This window comes from Trachypithecus francoisi, unplaced genomic scaffold (genome assembly GCF_009764315.1).
Source record: "Trachypithecus francoisi isolate TF-2019V2 unplaced genomic scaffold, Tfra_2.0 Lachesis_group13, whole genome shotgun sequence".
Classification (NCBI taxonomy): domain Eukaryota; kingdom Metazoa; phylum Chordata; class Mammalia; order Primates; family Cercopithecidae; genus Trachypithecus; species Trachypithecus francoisi.
This window is the reverse complement of record NW_022681458.1, coordinates 41,166,104-41,181,718: the sequence shown is the minus strand read 5'-3', so window position 1 is coordinate 41,181,718 and position 15,615 is coordinate 41,166,104. Positions and strand designations below refer to the sequence as shown.

General features: G+C 44.0%; 1 protein-coding gene across 8 annotated transcripts in view; it reads left to right on the top strand.

Moving 5' to 3' along the window:
• SPATS2L (spermatogenesis associated serine rich 2 like) overlaps nt 1-6,970 on the top strand; it is a 177,946-nt gene extending 170,976 nt beyond the window's left edge. For 4 of the 8 annotated variants that reach the window (XM_033232043.1, XM_033232047.1, XM_033232041.1 and 1 more), the window contains 2 exons: nt 1,275-1,495; nt 6,075-6,970. In XM_033232043.1, coding sequence (XP_033087934.1) covers nt 1,275-1,495; nt 6,075-6,470 — 617 coding nt within the window. In that variant the 3' untranslated portion in view covers nt 6,471-6,970. The remainder of the gene's footprint in view (nt 1-1,274; nt 1,496-6,074) is intronic. The other 4 variants (XM_033232042.1, XM_033232048.1, XM_033232045.1 and 1 more) reach the window with 1 other exon arrangement.
• The last annotated feature ends 8,645 nt before the right edge of the window (nt 6,971-15,615 follow it).

Sequence of the window (15,615 nt, the reverse complement as noted above, 5' to 3'; positions counted from 1 at the left end):
TCCTTCTCAGCTTTGTTGCAAGCACACTGAGAACCCACAGGTACTGAACCGGAAATAGCAGTCCCTGATCTGCAGACAATCATGACCCCCTGAAACTGAATCTGGGGAGCACAGGAGCCACAGAAATCCCCTGGTCACGTTTGGACAGCCCCAGCTTGCTGTCACACCTTCCCAATACACTGAAGGGACTGGAGATGCATCCCTGACCTTTCCATTTCTCTCGTATTATGACCGCTACTGATCCCGCCTAATCCTCTAGCAGAACTCTGGGATTAAATCTGATCCAACAAAGGGAGCAAACAAAATTGCTTTCAAAAATTGGTGACAGTTTTAAGAATCAAAGAAAGGTCTAGCTGGCAGTCAGATTCTGGTGAACTGTGAGAGGGAAGTGGTGGCTTTATCCTTGAATTGATTCCCTCCAGTTCCGATTCAGTGTAATCATGTAGAAATCATCCCAGCAGAAACCACCACTTTCAAAACCAGCAGAAATGGTCATAATAAACGCTGAGCAGACCTGCCTGAGCCCTGAGCCCTGAGCCCTGAGCCCTGAGCTCTGATGGGTGTCTGCCTAATCAGCCTGCCTTGCCTGGAACCTTGGAAGCAGTACATATCTGCAGTGAGGCTGCAGAAAACAGGGCTGATTAAAGGTGGGATAATGGAGCACTAATGAAATATACAAGATGCCTTAGGGGCTGGCGGGCCCGGCCCTGTGTTTGGGGGATATGCCTGACCCAGAGTAACAGAATTCCTGACATCAAACATCACCCCATTCCCAAGCTCTCAGAACATCATGGATCTGACAGGCCAAAGTGTCCACATAGCTCCCAATCTTTCTGTGTCTGCAGTACCAGTTGTTCCAGGGAACTGATCAGGGAGGTGAGAATGGGTTCGGTAATGGGGGATCTACGAGGCAGAGTGCATTTGCAGACAGGGCCAGAGAAGGAACCTTGAGGTTTCATTATCTCTTTTCCCTTGGTGGTTCTTGACCTAAAGAATAATATTTAAGTTGCTCAGATGTGTCTTATTTCCTACAAATGTCTCCCAACTTGGATGATTATGCTGTAGTCACAGTTCAGTGATTCCCACAAGAGAAATTTGGTTGTTCTCTTAAGCACCAAGGTGCCCTTTCAAATAACATCTTTCAAAAGAAAACTTTCTTAATGTTTCTGTGGAGCTCCTGGCCAGTTTCTTCATCTTCTAGCGCTTCGTAATGGGTTACTGAGGCAGCAGTGTTGGAGGTGCAGCTCTTAACACTGAGCACTTTCTTATTGCAGTTACACATCCAAAGAACAACTATTCCTCAAGAACTCCCTGCAGCTCCCTGCTGCCTCTGCTGAATGCACACGCAGCAACCTCCGGGAAACAGAGTAACTTTTCCCGAAAATCATCCACTCACAATAAGCCCTCTGAAGGCAAAGCATCAAACCCCAAAATGGTGAGCAGTCTCCCCAGCACCACCGACCCCTCTCACCAGGCCATGCCGGCCAACAAGCAGGTAAGCAGACACTGGTGCAGGGTGCCAGGGCGGGGAACCTGTTTCCAGAGGAATGAAACAGCAGCTACTAGATTCTGGACCTCCTGGGGTCACACTCAGGCTCCCGCCACCTGCCCTCACCCACTCACCACCCAGCAGCACTGCCCAGCTGGCCTCTTGGGAACTCCCCTGGTTGCTCTCGGCTGTGCCTCCCAGGTGCTTTCCCATGTGGAGGAAGTGGCCTGCTTACACTCTTGACCACATGAGCAGAGTCCACCCAGGTGACACGGCTCTTCTCATGACTAGGACTGCCACCATCCCTGGGGCCCCAAAACCAGCCCACATGTGGAAGGGACCCACAGAGACTCAGGAACAAGATTCAGAACCTGGCCACTGATACCATTAATGAGAGGAAACCTGGCATTTGTTTTTTAAGATCTTTTAATCCCCACTTTTGTTTAGCTGATCAATAAGAGGCTAAAGTTAGTACAGTCTTTTCTTGGGATTTCAGTAAGGAAAATACATTTCAAAATGGCATTCTTTATCCTTATCTACTATGACGTCTAAAAACACAAGTGTCCAAAGAACAATCTTCCTTCTCTCCTTCTGCTTCTCCAGTATATCTTTTGGAGGTGATTTCCCCCTTATCCTTAGAGAATTAACAAAAAATTGGGATCTGCCGGGTGCAATGGCTCACTCCTGTAATCCCAGCACTTTGGGAGGCCGAGATGGGCAGATCACTTGAGGTCAGGAGTTTGAGACCAGCCTGGCCAACATGGTGAAACCCTGTCTCTACTAAAAACACAAAATTTAGCAAGGCATGGTGGCACACGCCTGTAATCCCAGTTACTAAGGAGGCTGAGGCAGGAGAATCACTTAAACCTGGGAGGTGGAGGTTGCGGTGAGCCAAGATCGCACCACTGCACTCCAGCCTGGGCAACAGAGTGAGACTCCATCTCGAAAAAAAAAAAAAAGAAATGGATCTGATGATATAGAAGTTGGACATGCTATGCTATAAAGATACATTTTATCTCCAAGAAGAAGTCTTTTTTTTTTTTTTTTGTAAGTCTTTTAAAATGCTGGTTTTCTAACAGGTATCTTATCGAGTTTTGTTGTCTTGGCCTTTGAGAATTCTTATTAATGACATTGACAGGTGTTTCTCAGGCCCTGAAGTCCTCATGAGCTGTAAGATAGCACTTTGACAAGGAGCATGTTATAATCTCATTAGTTAAAGATAATAATCACATCTGTTTTTACTTGTAGTCTAAATATATCTTCAGCTTTTGTTCTTTTTTTTTTTTTGGAACAGTCTCGGCCCACTGCAGCCTCAACCTCCTGGGCTCAAACAGTCCACTAGGCTCAGCCTGCAGGGTAGCTGGGACTACAGGTGTGTACCACCATGCCTGACTAATTTTTTTTGTATAATTTTTGTAGAGGTGGGGTTTTGCCATGTTGCTCTCAAACTCCTGGGCTCAAGCAATCTGGCTGCTTCAGCCTCCCAAAATGCTAAGATTACAGGCATGAGCCACCGTGCCAGGCCTCTCTGTTCATTATTAAAGACAATGCTAATAATTAAGTCTAAAATTTAGTCTGTTTCCCTTTTTCATAATTTCTTTAAAAACAAAGGAGGCTAGATTAAGTACTATCTATGTAAATACTTTTTCAGTTCTCTGGTTTAGCATTTTAGGTAGTGGCTCATGTAAGTTGAAATATACTCAGATATCTAAGTGAGAACACTGTAGACCCAGGCAAGAAGGGCCTGTGGACTGGGCGCTGTGTTTTCAAGTAACCTTCTTGACCCTCCTGCAGCCATGGCCCTCTCTACAGAATAAGGAGTCAGAGACAGCAAGGAAACAGGGCCACTGGAAATTACACTCTTTGTTCTGAAGCATGCTGCCAGTCAGTACTCGAGATCCTGGGTTTCTCTTCCCAAATGGGCCCAAGCCTGCTCACAGGATCTGCCTGGACCACTTTCCTGTATACATCATCTTGAAGACAAACGACACAGCCAGTTTTCACACCCATCCGCCCGAAAGGTGGGAGTGGAGGCGATGCTTAGGTGTGCAGTCTAGAATGTCTACATTCGTGTGTGCAAGGCCCCCTTACAATGTGGGATGGAGCCAGAGGTAGGAAAAGAGTATTCATACGTATGGTGTGTGAACCCCGAAAATCTGAGACAGGTCTCAGGTCACTTAGAAAGTTTATTTTGCCAAGGTTGAGGACATGCACCCATGACACAGCCTCAGGAGGTCCTGATGACATGTGCCCAAGGTGGTGGGGCATGGCTTGGTTTTGTACATTTTAGGGAGGCAGGAGATATCAATCCATTTGTGTAAGGTGAACATCGGTTCAGTCCAGAAAGGTGGGACTACTGGAGGCAAAGGCGGACAACTGGAAGTGAGGAGGGGGCTTCCAGGTCTTAGGTAGATGAAAGACAGATGGTTGCATTCTTTTGAGTTTCTGGTTAGCCTCTCCAAATGAGACAATCAGATATGCATTTATCTCAGTGAGCAGAGGGGTGACTTTGAATAGAATGGGAGCCAGGTTGGCCCTAAGCAGTTCCCAGCTTGACGTTTCCCTTTAGCTTAGTGATTTGGGGGCCCCAGGATTTATTTTCCTTTAACAGATGTATGGACCTACATTTGCACTCTTGCTCTAGGCTCTGAATTATTGGGGGTTGGTCTGCCGTAAACCTATACCATCCAGTCACTGCACAAATCAAGAACCTTATATATTTGTAACTCATCAAATTTCATGTTTTTGTAAGAGGTTTGATTTTCAAAAAAGGTTTATATTTATGTTACAACTTAAGAGTCTTGTCAGGAGACAGTATATAAAGTGGGAACAGCTCCACCATTTCCCAACTATAGATAGACCTTGGGCAAGTCCCTGAAACTCCTTATCCTCATCTATAAAATGAAGCACATAATAGCAACTATCTTAGAGGGTGATTCTGATGTTAAATGAGGTAGTGCGTGGTAAGGAACCCCATTCAGTGCCTGGTAAGCACTCAGTGAGCGTTGGCTATTACTGACCTCGAGGAGTTCAGAAATCTTTCCCTTGCACAAGAGCTTAATCCATTGCATCCTTACTACTCATCCATTTACGTTCCTGGCCACTGATTTGTTGAAGGAATGATTTTTTAATAGAGGCTTCAAAATTTATTTGCTTATAACTGCAGAAAGTTTAGAAAAACAACGAATGACCTCTGTGAAAATACACCTTATTTCTGCATGCCACCAAAACCTGCCAGATGCACTTCACCCCTGTATTTGTCCAAGATAATATTTCTGAACTATGAAGATATTTGTTTTGAAATAAATTAGAAAAGCTACTTTAGAGAAGAAAAGTTACAGAATTTTATTTTTTCTTCACTTACGTAATTAGAATTCCTATGCATGGTTTTCAACAGGAAATTTTCCTTGACCCCTTCGCAGGCCTCGCAACAGGGATGCCTCACTTACTCAGCCTGAAGCTCTCAACCCCTTGAGGGAGGGAGAGCATGCAGGTGAGCAGGTGCAGGAGCTAGAGCAAGCACTTTTGCGCGCTGGCAGGATCAAAACTCCATGCAGTCCCACAGCAGTGCCTAGGGTGGTACCCGTGACCCCTGGAGCCCCAGAGGGCATGTGTTACAATGCTCTTTTAGCTTTTCAGTTCAAGGATGGCTTAAGTGTTTAACAGCTCAATAAACCTTCTACTTTTTCATGAAGGCAGAGGGTCAGTGTGACACTTTTCTGTATCCTGAGCTCTTGTCCAGCATCCATGAAAAATCAGGTCATATGAACAAATTGTAAACACGGGGGATTTTATTGCCAATGAAAGTGGCTTTCAGCAGGAGGGAGAGCTGGAAAATGGGGACGGAGTGAGAACATATTGTTGCCCTGAAGTCCAGCCGTCTTCGGCTGGACTCTTCTCCAAAGTCCTGCCATCAAGCAGTCCTGCTAAAGTCAAGCCGCTTCTCTCCGACTCAGACTGCAGTCTCCGACGTGCAGCTGCTTCTCCTCTTCTCCTCTTCTCTGCTCTGTGCCAGTGGAGCCTGGGATTTTTATGGGTACAGGATGTGGGGTGGGGTGGGGTGGGCCAGGGGTGGTTTTGGAAAAGGCAACATTTGAGCAGGAAAACAGGAATATAAAGTTCTCACTTTGGGCTTGAGAGTGGGGCTTGGCGAGGGACCCCGCCCTTTTTCTGTCTACAATTTCTGTGCCTCCTGTCCCTCTCAGTCTCTACAGAATGTCTCAGAAATCTCCATAGTACAGGATCATCATTACTCTTCCCCTGGCTTCTATTTTATTCTGCTATAGTTTAAGCATCTTTATGAATTTTATTTGACCCAGTTTTTGAATTGTCTGTCTTAGGCTTCTGTAACCTCTCTTTCAACATCATTTTCTTGCAGTTCCATTTACAAAACAGTCCACTGTTCTTTTAAGATTAATAATTTTATCTGCTTGACCTCATCTTCATGTTTTCTGATTCTTCTGGTGTATTTAAAAAAAAAAAAAAAAACACTTACCTGTGGCTAGAGATTTGGTTTCCCTGATGTCTACTGGTGTCATCTGTGGCTTGCTGGCATCTCATACTTATCTCTTTTCTTTTTTGGTAGAACGGATCTTCTAACCAAAGACGGAGATTTAATCCACAGTATCATAACAACAGGCTAAATGGGCCTGCCAAGTCGCAGGGCAGTGGGAATGAAGCCGATCCACTGGGAAAGGGCAACAACCGCCACGAACACAGAAGACAGCCGCACAACGGCTTCCGGCCCAAAAACAAAGGCGGTGCCAAAAATCAAGAGGCCTCCTTGGGGGTGAAGACCCCCGAGGCCCCGGCCCATTCTGAAAAGCCCCGGCGAAGGCAGCACGCTGCAGACACCGCGGAGGCCAGGCCCTTCCGGGGTAGTGTCGGCAGGGTTTCACAGTGCAATCTCTGCCCCACAAGAATAGAAGTTTCCACAGATGCAGCAGTTCTCTCAGTCCCGGCTGTGACGTTGGTGGCCTGAGCTAGGAGGGAAAAGAGCAGTTTTCACTCAGTTTTGGTTCCCTGCCCGAGGTGCTGACCCAATTCGCTGCCAAAAGAGAGTCAATCAGAATATACAAATCCTGTATGGTTGTGTCATCCTCTCTTAATCATTTTTACTAATTCTAATAATCAGCTCTAGCTTGCTTCATAACTTTCATGGCTTTGCTTGATCTGTTGATGCTTTCTCTCATCAAGACTTTGCAGCATTTTAGCCAGGCAGTATTTACTCATTGTTAGGAAAATCAAGATGTGACTGAAGACCAGAGGCTCAGTTAGCAACCTATGTTGTAGCAGTGATGTCAGTCCATTGATTGTCTTTAGAGAGTTAATGTTACAAAAAAGAATTCTTAATAATCAGACAAACATGATCTGCTGAGGACACATGCGCTTTTGTAGAATTTAACATCTGGTGTTTTTCTGAAAAATATATATATACATATATTGCTTTATTTGAAACAAATTAAAATATGCTGCATTTGACACCTGGCTAGTTTCTTTTATTGATACCCACCTAGTTATTGAATGTACTGTTTAGTGCTTTCAAAAAAAAACTTTAGAGACTAGAGGTTGTGGCGCAAAGCTCTGTGTAATAAATACTGTTTCTCTTGAGACAAGTACTTTTTCAGGAAAAAAAAAATATATATATATATATGCCCTTTCAATTAGATTACACACAAATAGATGGATATGCACCCTGATTGTCTTAGACTCACCATGTGGGCAGTTGGGCAGTTGGAAACGTTGGTTGCAAGTACCACAAACCTCAGCTGAGCCTAGCTTAAACAATAAGAATTTATTGGTTCAGTGAGTGAAAAGTCCAGTTGGTCCAATTTGATCAGGGTTTCAGCTCTCATCTCTTTTTTTTTTTCTTTTTCCTTTTTCTTTCTTTCTTTCTTTTTTTTTTTTGAGACAGAGTCTTGCTCTGTCACCCAGGTGGAGTGCAATGGCAAGATCTCAGCTCACTGCAACTTCCACCTCCTGTGTTCAAGCCATTCTCCTGCCACGGCCTTCTGAGTAGCTGGGATTACAGGCGTGCGTCACCACGCCCAGCTAATTTTTATATTATTAGTAGAGACAGGGTTTCACCATGTTGTCCAAGCTGGTCTCCAACCCCTGACCTCAGGTGGTCCACCCCCTTTGGCCTCCCAAACTGCTGAGATTATAGGCATGAGCCACCGCACCCGGCCAGCTCCCATCTCCTGATTATCTTAGCTCTCGTTTCCTCCTTGGGTTGACATTGCATTCAGAATGGTGGCAAAGGGCCACCATACTCTTAAGACTCAAGTCTATTCTCCACACTGTCCAGAGGAGAGAAGTTATCCTAGTAGCTTCTACATGGAGCAAGTGTCTTTCTCAGAAATTCCAGCAAAGGTCTTGCATACCATTGCTGGTAGGCCTGTCCCTTAAACCAATCATGAAAGAGTGGAGAGAAGTGAATGGAATGAACTAATTTGCATAGACTAATCAGAGCCCACCCCTGGAGCCACGGTGTGGCCATCTTCCCAGAGTTCCTGAGCTAGATGGAGAAGGGATACTTCTCAGAAAGGGAAAATGGATACCTGGTGGCCCAAACCCCAAATAGCCCCAGTTCCCCTAACTTTGACTGCAGGGCAGTCCAGTTTGGGTGCTGCTTCCATTGCACTCACATATGTCCTACAGATTTGTTGGCTACTCACAAGTGCAAATGCTTATTCTCAGCTCAATATTAACATTTTTTCTGGCAACCCAGGTTCACTGGTTCTCTTCCACAGAGCAGCCCTGAGCAGCTGAGCCTGCAAGCCACGCAAGCATCTGTTTCTTCTTTTGCCAAGTACAGGAGGATGTTTGCTCTCTCTGTAGAGAGCTTTCTGAGGTCTCTGGGTGTACCCAGAGATTTAATAGGAATTCTAAATGTTAAGTCACATTCCAGGAAGGAAGGAAGAGTTGTTCGTTCAAATAAGAAAGATAAATGTTCAGCACTGTAGGCCCTGTTTACCCCATCTGAGGCCCTGAATTTATATATTACAAGACAGAAGGATTTTACACAGTTTTTTATGTAGCAAGATTTTGCTCGCACTGAAAAATATCAGTGTAAGTGTGACCACTTTAAAGATGAGTCAAGTAATTCTTCAAACGGGAAAAAAATGAATTTGCCAGGTCAAGAGTGTACCTGCCTTTGTCAGAGTCGAACCCAACTACTCTTGACCTTGAATCACTCCCTCAGGGTTAAGAAAGCCCAAACACATTCCTGAGCACAGAGCAAATACTCCCATGTCACTGAAAAGAAACAAAAGAATGCTAACAAGTGCTCAGACCTGATTACATTTTTTCCAATATTTTTGCCTTTTTATTTTTGAGACAGGGTCTTGCTCTATCACGTAGGCTGGAGTGCGTGATCATGGCTTACTACAGCCTTGAACTCCTGGGCTCAAGCCGTCCTCAGCCTCCCAAGTAGCTGGGACTACAGGTGTGCACCACAATATCCCAGGTAATTTTTTTTAATTTTTAGTAGAAATGAGGTCTCACTATGGTGCCCAGGCTGGTCTTGAACTCCTGAGCTCCAGTGATCTTCCTGCCTTGGCCTCCCAAAGTGTTAGAATTACAGGTATAAGCCACTTCGCCTGGCTGGTTTTTGCCTTTCTTATAGACCCTGGGCATGTGAGCATTTATTAATTTGCATTTTTGAAACAGTAATTTCAATATTTTAGTGCCAGTGTCAGGCCACTTAAACACTATATTACATATCTTCATCTGTCTGGTGGAACTATTGGTGTGATCCTAGAGAACTGAGTCCTATTCTGCCATTCATTTAAAGTGTTTTAAATTCTAATCTCTCTACTTAATGCCCAGTAGTCAAAAGAATAGATTCTTCTCTCTTAAACATTTGCTTAGTAGAGGTTAAAATAGTTTAATACTCATGAAGATCGAATAACTTCAAACTCACATTGTAGCACATAGATCTTCCACCAAGACTTCATCTGTGAAATCCACACTTCCCTGTTGGGTTCCCAATTACATTCCAAATTTACATTTCTTTTGAGAGTCTCTGCATACTCCAGCTCTGTCTAGAAGTGCTTAATGCAGCAAGACACAAAAAGTTAAACGCAAATTGCTGCAAAATTCACCCTCAATGGAGGACTAGAAACACAACATGTCCAATTTAAAGCTCAGTTCACAAGCAGTCCAATTCTGCTGGCTTCAGAAAAAGAGATTCTAATTAAACATTCTTAGGGAAGGACATCAAATGAGGTTAATGGGAAACGTTACCAGATTAAAAGCAGTTTTTTGCCAAAGTAACATTTGGAAATTCTGACTCTCTGAAAGCCTTGATTTGAACCTCAAACTTGATTTCACCATAGGAAGTGGGGATCAAGGGCCTGCGCAGTTCTTTTCCTAGACCACTTCGGTGCTCCCCACCCCCTCGCAGGCACAGGTCCGCAACCAGGTAGGGAGATGCCTGAATTTCAGGCTACCTTTGACAAAGCTTTCTCCCTCCCTCCCTCCCTTTGCAGGCTGCATCCCATGCTGCCTGCTTAAAGCGCCCTCATGTGTCTACAGATGGTAAAATGTTTATTTCTCAACAGACATTACAGTGATAGCATCCAATGACCTATGTAACGGCACCCTTTTTTGCCGTACTTGTTTTTTGAGACGGAGTCTGGCTCTGTCCCCCAGGCTGGAGTGCAGTGGCGCGATCTCAGCTAACTACAAGCTCCACCTCCCTGATTCACGCCATTGTCCTGCCTCAGCCTCCCAAGTAGCTGGGACTACAGGCGCCCGCCACCTCGCCCGGCTAATTTTTTGTATTTTTAGTAGAGACGGGGTTTCACCGTGTTAGCCAGGATGGTCTCGATCTTCTGACCTCGTGCTCCACCCGCCTCGGCCTCCCAAAGTGCTGGGATTACAGACGTGAGCCACTGCGCCCCGACCCCAGTCACTTGTTCTTAAGTTTCTTAAGCAAACTATAAAATAGCGAAAGACAAAAAAAAAAAAAAAAAAAAAAAAGGAAAAAAAGCAATTCACCTAATACATTGTTCCAGCATTTCCTTGAAAGTACTGAGCCATCTCAATGGCTCTGATTTTGTGAGAAAATTATGAAGAGTTGCGAAGTACCAGTGATTCTCTTGTTACTTAGCTAAGAATTTGAAGCATAATTTAAATACTATTCTTTACAATCCATTATGAGGATTTAAAAAATCTTTTTGCTTCTTTAATACATTCTAACAACGTTTTCTGTTTATTCTTAGTTTCAAAGAACCAGGTCCCCAGTCCTGGGAGGCTGCTCCACCGGCGGAGCCCAGTGTTTAATCTCATTATAGCAGCCCCGCAGGCAAAGGCTCTCTGGTCTGAATCTCGTCTTTCTATCTGAGAAATACACAATGCTGCTCTCATCACTCAAGGTTCTTACACATTAATGATTAATTATCAGAAGCCCCTTTGTCTGAGAACTCTCTTTTCCCACAGCTCAGAGGAGCTTCTGGGGCTGCCACTAAATTCCAGTTTCATAGGAAGAATTGCCACAAACAAATTTTTACAAAATAATGAGTATATTCTAAAGCAAATTTGTCTGAGAAATTATGTAGACTTCTGGCAAAAAAATCAGAAGCATGACTGTGAGACAATGGCCAAGAACTTCTACAAAAAAATAGCAGCGTAAAAAAAAAAAAAAAAGATATCCATTTCTTCTTCTTTTTTTTTTTTTTTTTTTTTTGATAGGGTTTTATTCTGTAGCCCAGGCTAGAGTGCAGTGGTACAATCACGGCTCACTGCAGCCTCCACCTCCTGGGCTCAAGCGATTCTCCAGCCTCAGCCTCCCAAGTAGCTGGGACTAGAGACACGTGCCACCACACCTGATTAATTCTTGTATTTTTAGTAGAGATGGGGTTTCGCCATGCTGCCCAGGCTGGTCTTGAACTCCTGAGCTCAGGCAATCTGCCCACCTTGGCCTCCCAAAGTTCTGGGATTACAGGCTTGAACCATCATGCCCAGCTATCCTGCTTTTAACTTCAGATACTTAGATTTGAATTCAATTTAATTGTTCCTAGTCCTTTGAAAGAACGCACTTTCTGTAAGTTACCATCATTGTGTAACAAGTCAGCCAATAACATCATTACTCCTCTGCCAACACCTGACATATAGTAGGCACTCAATGAACACTGATTAGAAGAGAGAGAAGATATGAATAGGTAACCAACTCCAATACCTCCAGAAAATTCTGGAGTCTAAATGACTTGTGCAGAGTAACCCAGTAAAACAATCCTAGAGAAAACAGGAGAAGAGAGCAGAGCAGCTGAAGTAACCGACCCTCAAAGCCACCTGTCTGGATTCCAGCACTGGCTCCACCACCTCCTGGCTGTTTAAACCTGGGCACGTTTCTAAACATCTCCTTACCTTGGTTTATCCATAGGTGAATGGGGCAAGTAACTGGAACTACCTCACAGAGTTGTTATGAAGATTGAATAGTTAATATTTGCAAAGCATTAGGAATAATGCCTAGCACTTTATACAGATCCCAGGCAGGAGACAATAACCACAGAGTAATGTGCTAGGGAAGCTTTATCGATGTATATGGGGAAGATAGATGGACAGAAATAACTAGTAGCAGGAGATTAGCTACTAAAGGGTAAAAACTCTGAAGACAACAGGAATCGCTGATACAGGGACTAGTCACTACTAGAGACGAGACAAAGTACCCAAGAAACGAATACACTTGAAAGAGCTTTCCCCCACCCTCAAGGCTGACACTGGGCCTTGTTGGACAGGGCGCAGTTATAGCCACTGGAGGATGGAGCAGCTTGCTGAGGTGTTGCAGGCTGGAGCTGGCAAGCTGGAAGCCACTCAGATTCACCAGGAATCCACCTGCAGGGGTGCCATTAAACCTGCTGGGACTCCAGCTGGAACACCAGCAAAACTCACCTGGAAACCACACACAGGGGTGTTGTTGAATTGTCTGTGGAGCCAGCAGGGAGGCCCACTCAAAAGGACGCTGCACAAGGCAGTGCTCGCTGAGGGTGAAAGCCACTGGATATCCCACACTGGGACGAAGCACTGCAGCAGCCAGACCCGGGCTGCACCCTGAACCTGGAAGAAGAGGGCCCTTCTGCAGTGTCCCACCAATGACAAAGCTTAACATCATGCCAGCTGGTGAGAGAAGTGTTTACAGGGTCCAGCTCTAGTATCACAAGCAGCACAATAAAGAGTGGATTTGGAAGCAACAGGCAATGAATTGATAACCAACATATCCTTAGTAAGCTCTATGAGAATATTTGACCAGACCAGGTGCAGTGGCTCATGTCTGTAATCCCAGCACTTTGGGAGGACGAGGCAGGTGGATCACCTGAGGTCAGGAGTTCAAGATCAGCCTGGCCAGCATGGCGAAACCCCGTCTCTACTAAAACTACAAAAATTAGCTGGACTTGGTGGTGGGCCCCAGTAATCCCAGCTACATGGGAGGCTGAGGTAAGAGAATCACTTGAATCCAGGAGGCAGAGGTTTCAGTGAGCCAAGATTGTGCCACTGCACTCCAGCCTGGGCAACAGAATGAGACTGTCTCAAAAAAAAAAAAAAAGAAGTGTTTGATCAATAGAATAAATAGCTATAGCTATGCAGCATACAGAAGACTTGAGTCCTATCTAGTTCATCTCTGGGAATAGGAGTAGCAAGCTCCTATAAGAGCAGACCTAGCATTGTGCTTAGGGGCCCAGACTCTGGAGTAACATGCCATGGATGTGAATCCTAGCTTTGCCTTCTGCTAGCAGCTGGACAGCTCACTTAACCCCTCTGTGCTTCTGTTTCTCCATCTGTAAGATGGGGATGATAATAATGCCCACCTGCATCATAGGGTTAGCATATTAAATAAGTTTATAAACAACTAGAAGAGTACATCTTAGCTTTTATTAGGTAGTCGCTTGGTCAGAACAGCAAGTGAAAATGTTCCAAATTTTATGCCAAAACCAGAAATGTAATTGGGAGCTTAAAGGATGGAGTTTTTAAAAGCGAGACATCCTTCCTTCTGTATCACCCTCCCCGTCAATTCCCATGGCTCTACTCCTGCCTATGATTGACAGCTCCGATGTTTTCTTGCTAATCCACAGCCCCTGATTAGGAGAGGCAGTTAACCTGCTCAAGTTAAGTCACCCAGTTAGAGCAATGGTTCTCAACTGGGGATAATAGATGCACCCCCCGAACCCAGGAGACATTTGGAAAAGTCTGGAGATATTTTTGATTGTCACGACTGGGGCAGGAGTGCTAGCCAGGGATGCTGCTAAACATCCTATCATGCACAGTATAATCCTAACAATAAAGAATTATTTGGTCTAAAATGTCAGTAAAGCCACTGTTGAGAAACCCTGATCTAGAGGGTACAGGGGTTTAGAGAAAGGAGACAGAAGTTGAGTAGATGAGCCAGGACATGTTTCCTTGATTCCTCCAACTATGCTGGGTTCTTGGCTCGTTCAGCCTCGGTGACCAACTCCAGACTGTGTGACCTATAGCTGGGTCTAAATGTACAATTTCTGATGCCCTGGACTACTAGTGTCATCTACATAGAAACCGAATCCCCAGGTCTTCCACACCAGGAAATGAGGGAATAGATTCTTGAAAGAGCTGCTATTGAAACAAAACTATTCAAAACTTTAAGAAATCTTGGCAGAAGGCAGTTTGCCTTTTCCCATCACTAGCAAATATTCTACCTTTTTCTTTCCATGACGGCTCTGTCTTTGAAACAAGTCTGTCTTCTAAGCCCCAGGCCCCCAGTTCATACCTGGAGCTCAGCAGAATTTTACTAAGGCAATGAGGGTTTTAGGGTGGAAGAAGCAAATGAAAAGCACGAGAAACAATGTTATAAAATGAAAAGCTGTTAAATAAACAAGCAGGACAGAATACTGACTGACAGTTACTATGAAATTCTATTTGTCTTAGCCACAGCCTACATCAGAAGCCATTTAGCTAGCAAATATAAAACATGTATGGGCTGTCTGAGGCAACACATGTGAACAAAGAAAAATTAGCTTTTCTCTAACAATGTAAACCATATGTCTCTTATGAGGCTGAGAAGAATGTAAGTGAAAATGGCTGCTTTGAGACTGCACCACCAACCAAATTGAAATATGAAATTCTGGAAACAGCTGGAAAGCAATTTTTTTTCCTGTTAGCTATTTATGATGTTTCTGTTTTTGGCCGTCCTACACGTTTGAAACCCTGCATACAAACTGTGGCCCTCAACAAAGAACCACTCATCCACTCACTGTCTCCTGACTGGGGAATCAGCAACTTGTTGATATTTTTCAAGAGAGACTTTCAACATATGGAAAAGACAGAATTTTTCATAATTAAAAAGTTCCTGGTTAACTTTCAAAAACACACATGTAAGTCATTTGAAAATACTTTTCATTTGCTATAATAGAAGCTCTTTCCCTATGTTTTACCAAGTTCATACTTTCTATTTAGTCTCCAACCAACATCCTACCAAATACAGATCAAAGCTATTGAAAGGGCCTGCAGATGTAACATAATCCTGTCTAAGGTGATCTCATACTCATGTAAATGTCAGCATTCTTCCCTTTACCAAACAGCTTGCCACCACAGGCCTTGTGCACATTCAAAATGCGTTTAAATCAAAGGTTTTCTAGGAACAATTTCTCAAGTAAAGCCAAACATGCTTGTATGTTAATTCCTGCTGTAAAAGTCAAGGTATAGCTGGTCAGTCATTATACTATATTTAACCATGGACTGGAAAGTGAATCAATTTTTTTTTAATGTTAGCACTTGCTAAGGAAGCAATGGGATTCAGTCTGTGAATGAAAAAGAACTTACATCAGCACAGGAGATGCACTGAATTAGGAGCAGGGAGGCCAGACCTCTGCTTTCCCCTCTGGAAAAGTCAGGAAGCATCAGCCATGGACCTCTCTGGGATCTGGTGATGCATGTCTCTAAATTACTTCAGACAATGTGAAAAGTTACATAACTGTTATGGTCATTACCAATAGTAATTGTGGTCATTAGCAGTATTCACTGTATCAAGGAATTTTCAAAACACCTCCTTTGTTACCCTGACAGTAAGGGGAACAAAGGGGAACTGCAAGGTCAAAAAGCAGTTTCCACAACCTCTGAAGACTGCTATCAGATACATTTTCTAAAATAATTTG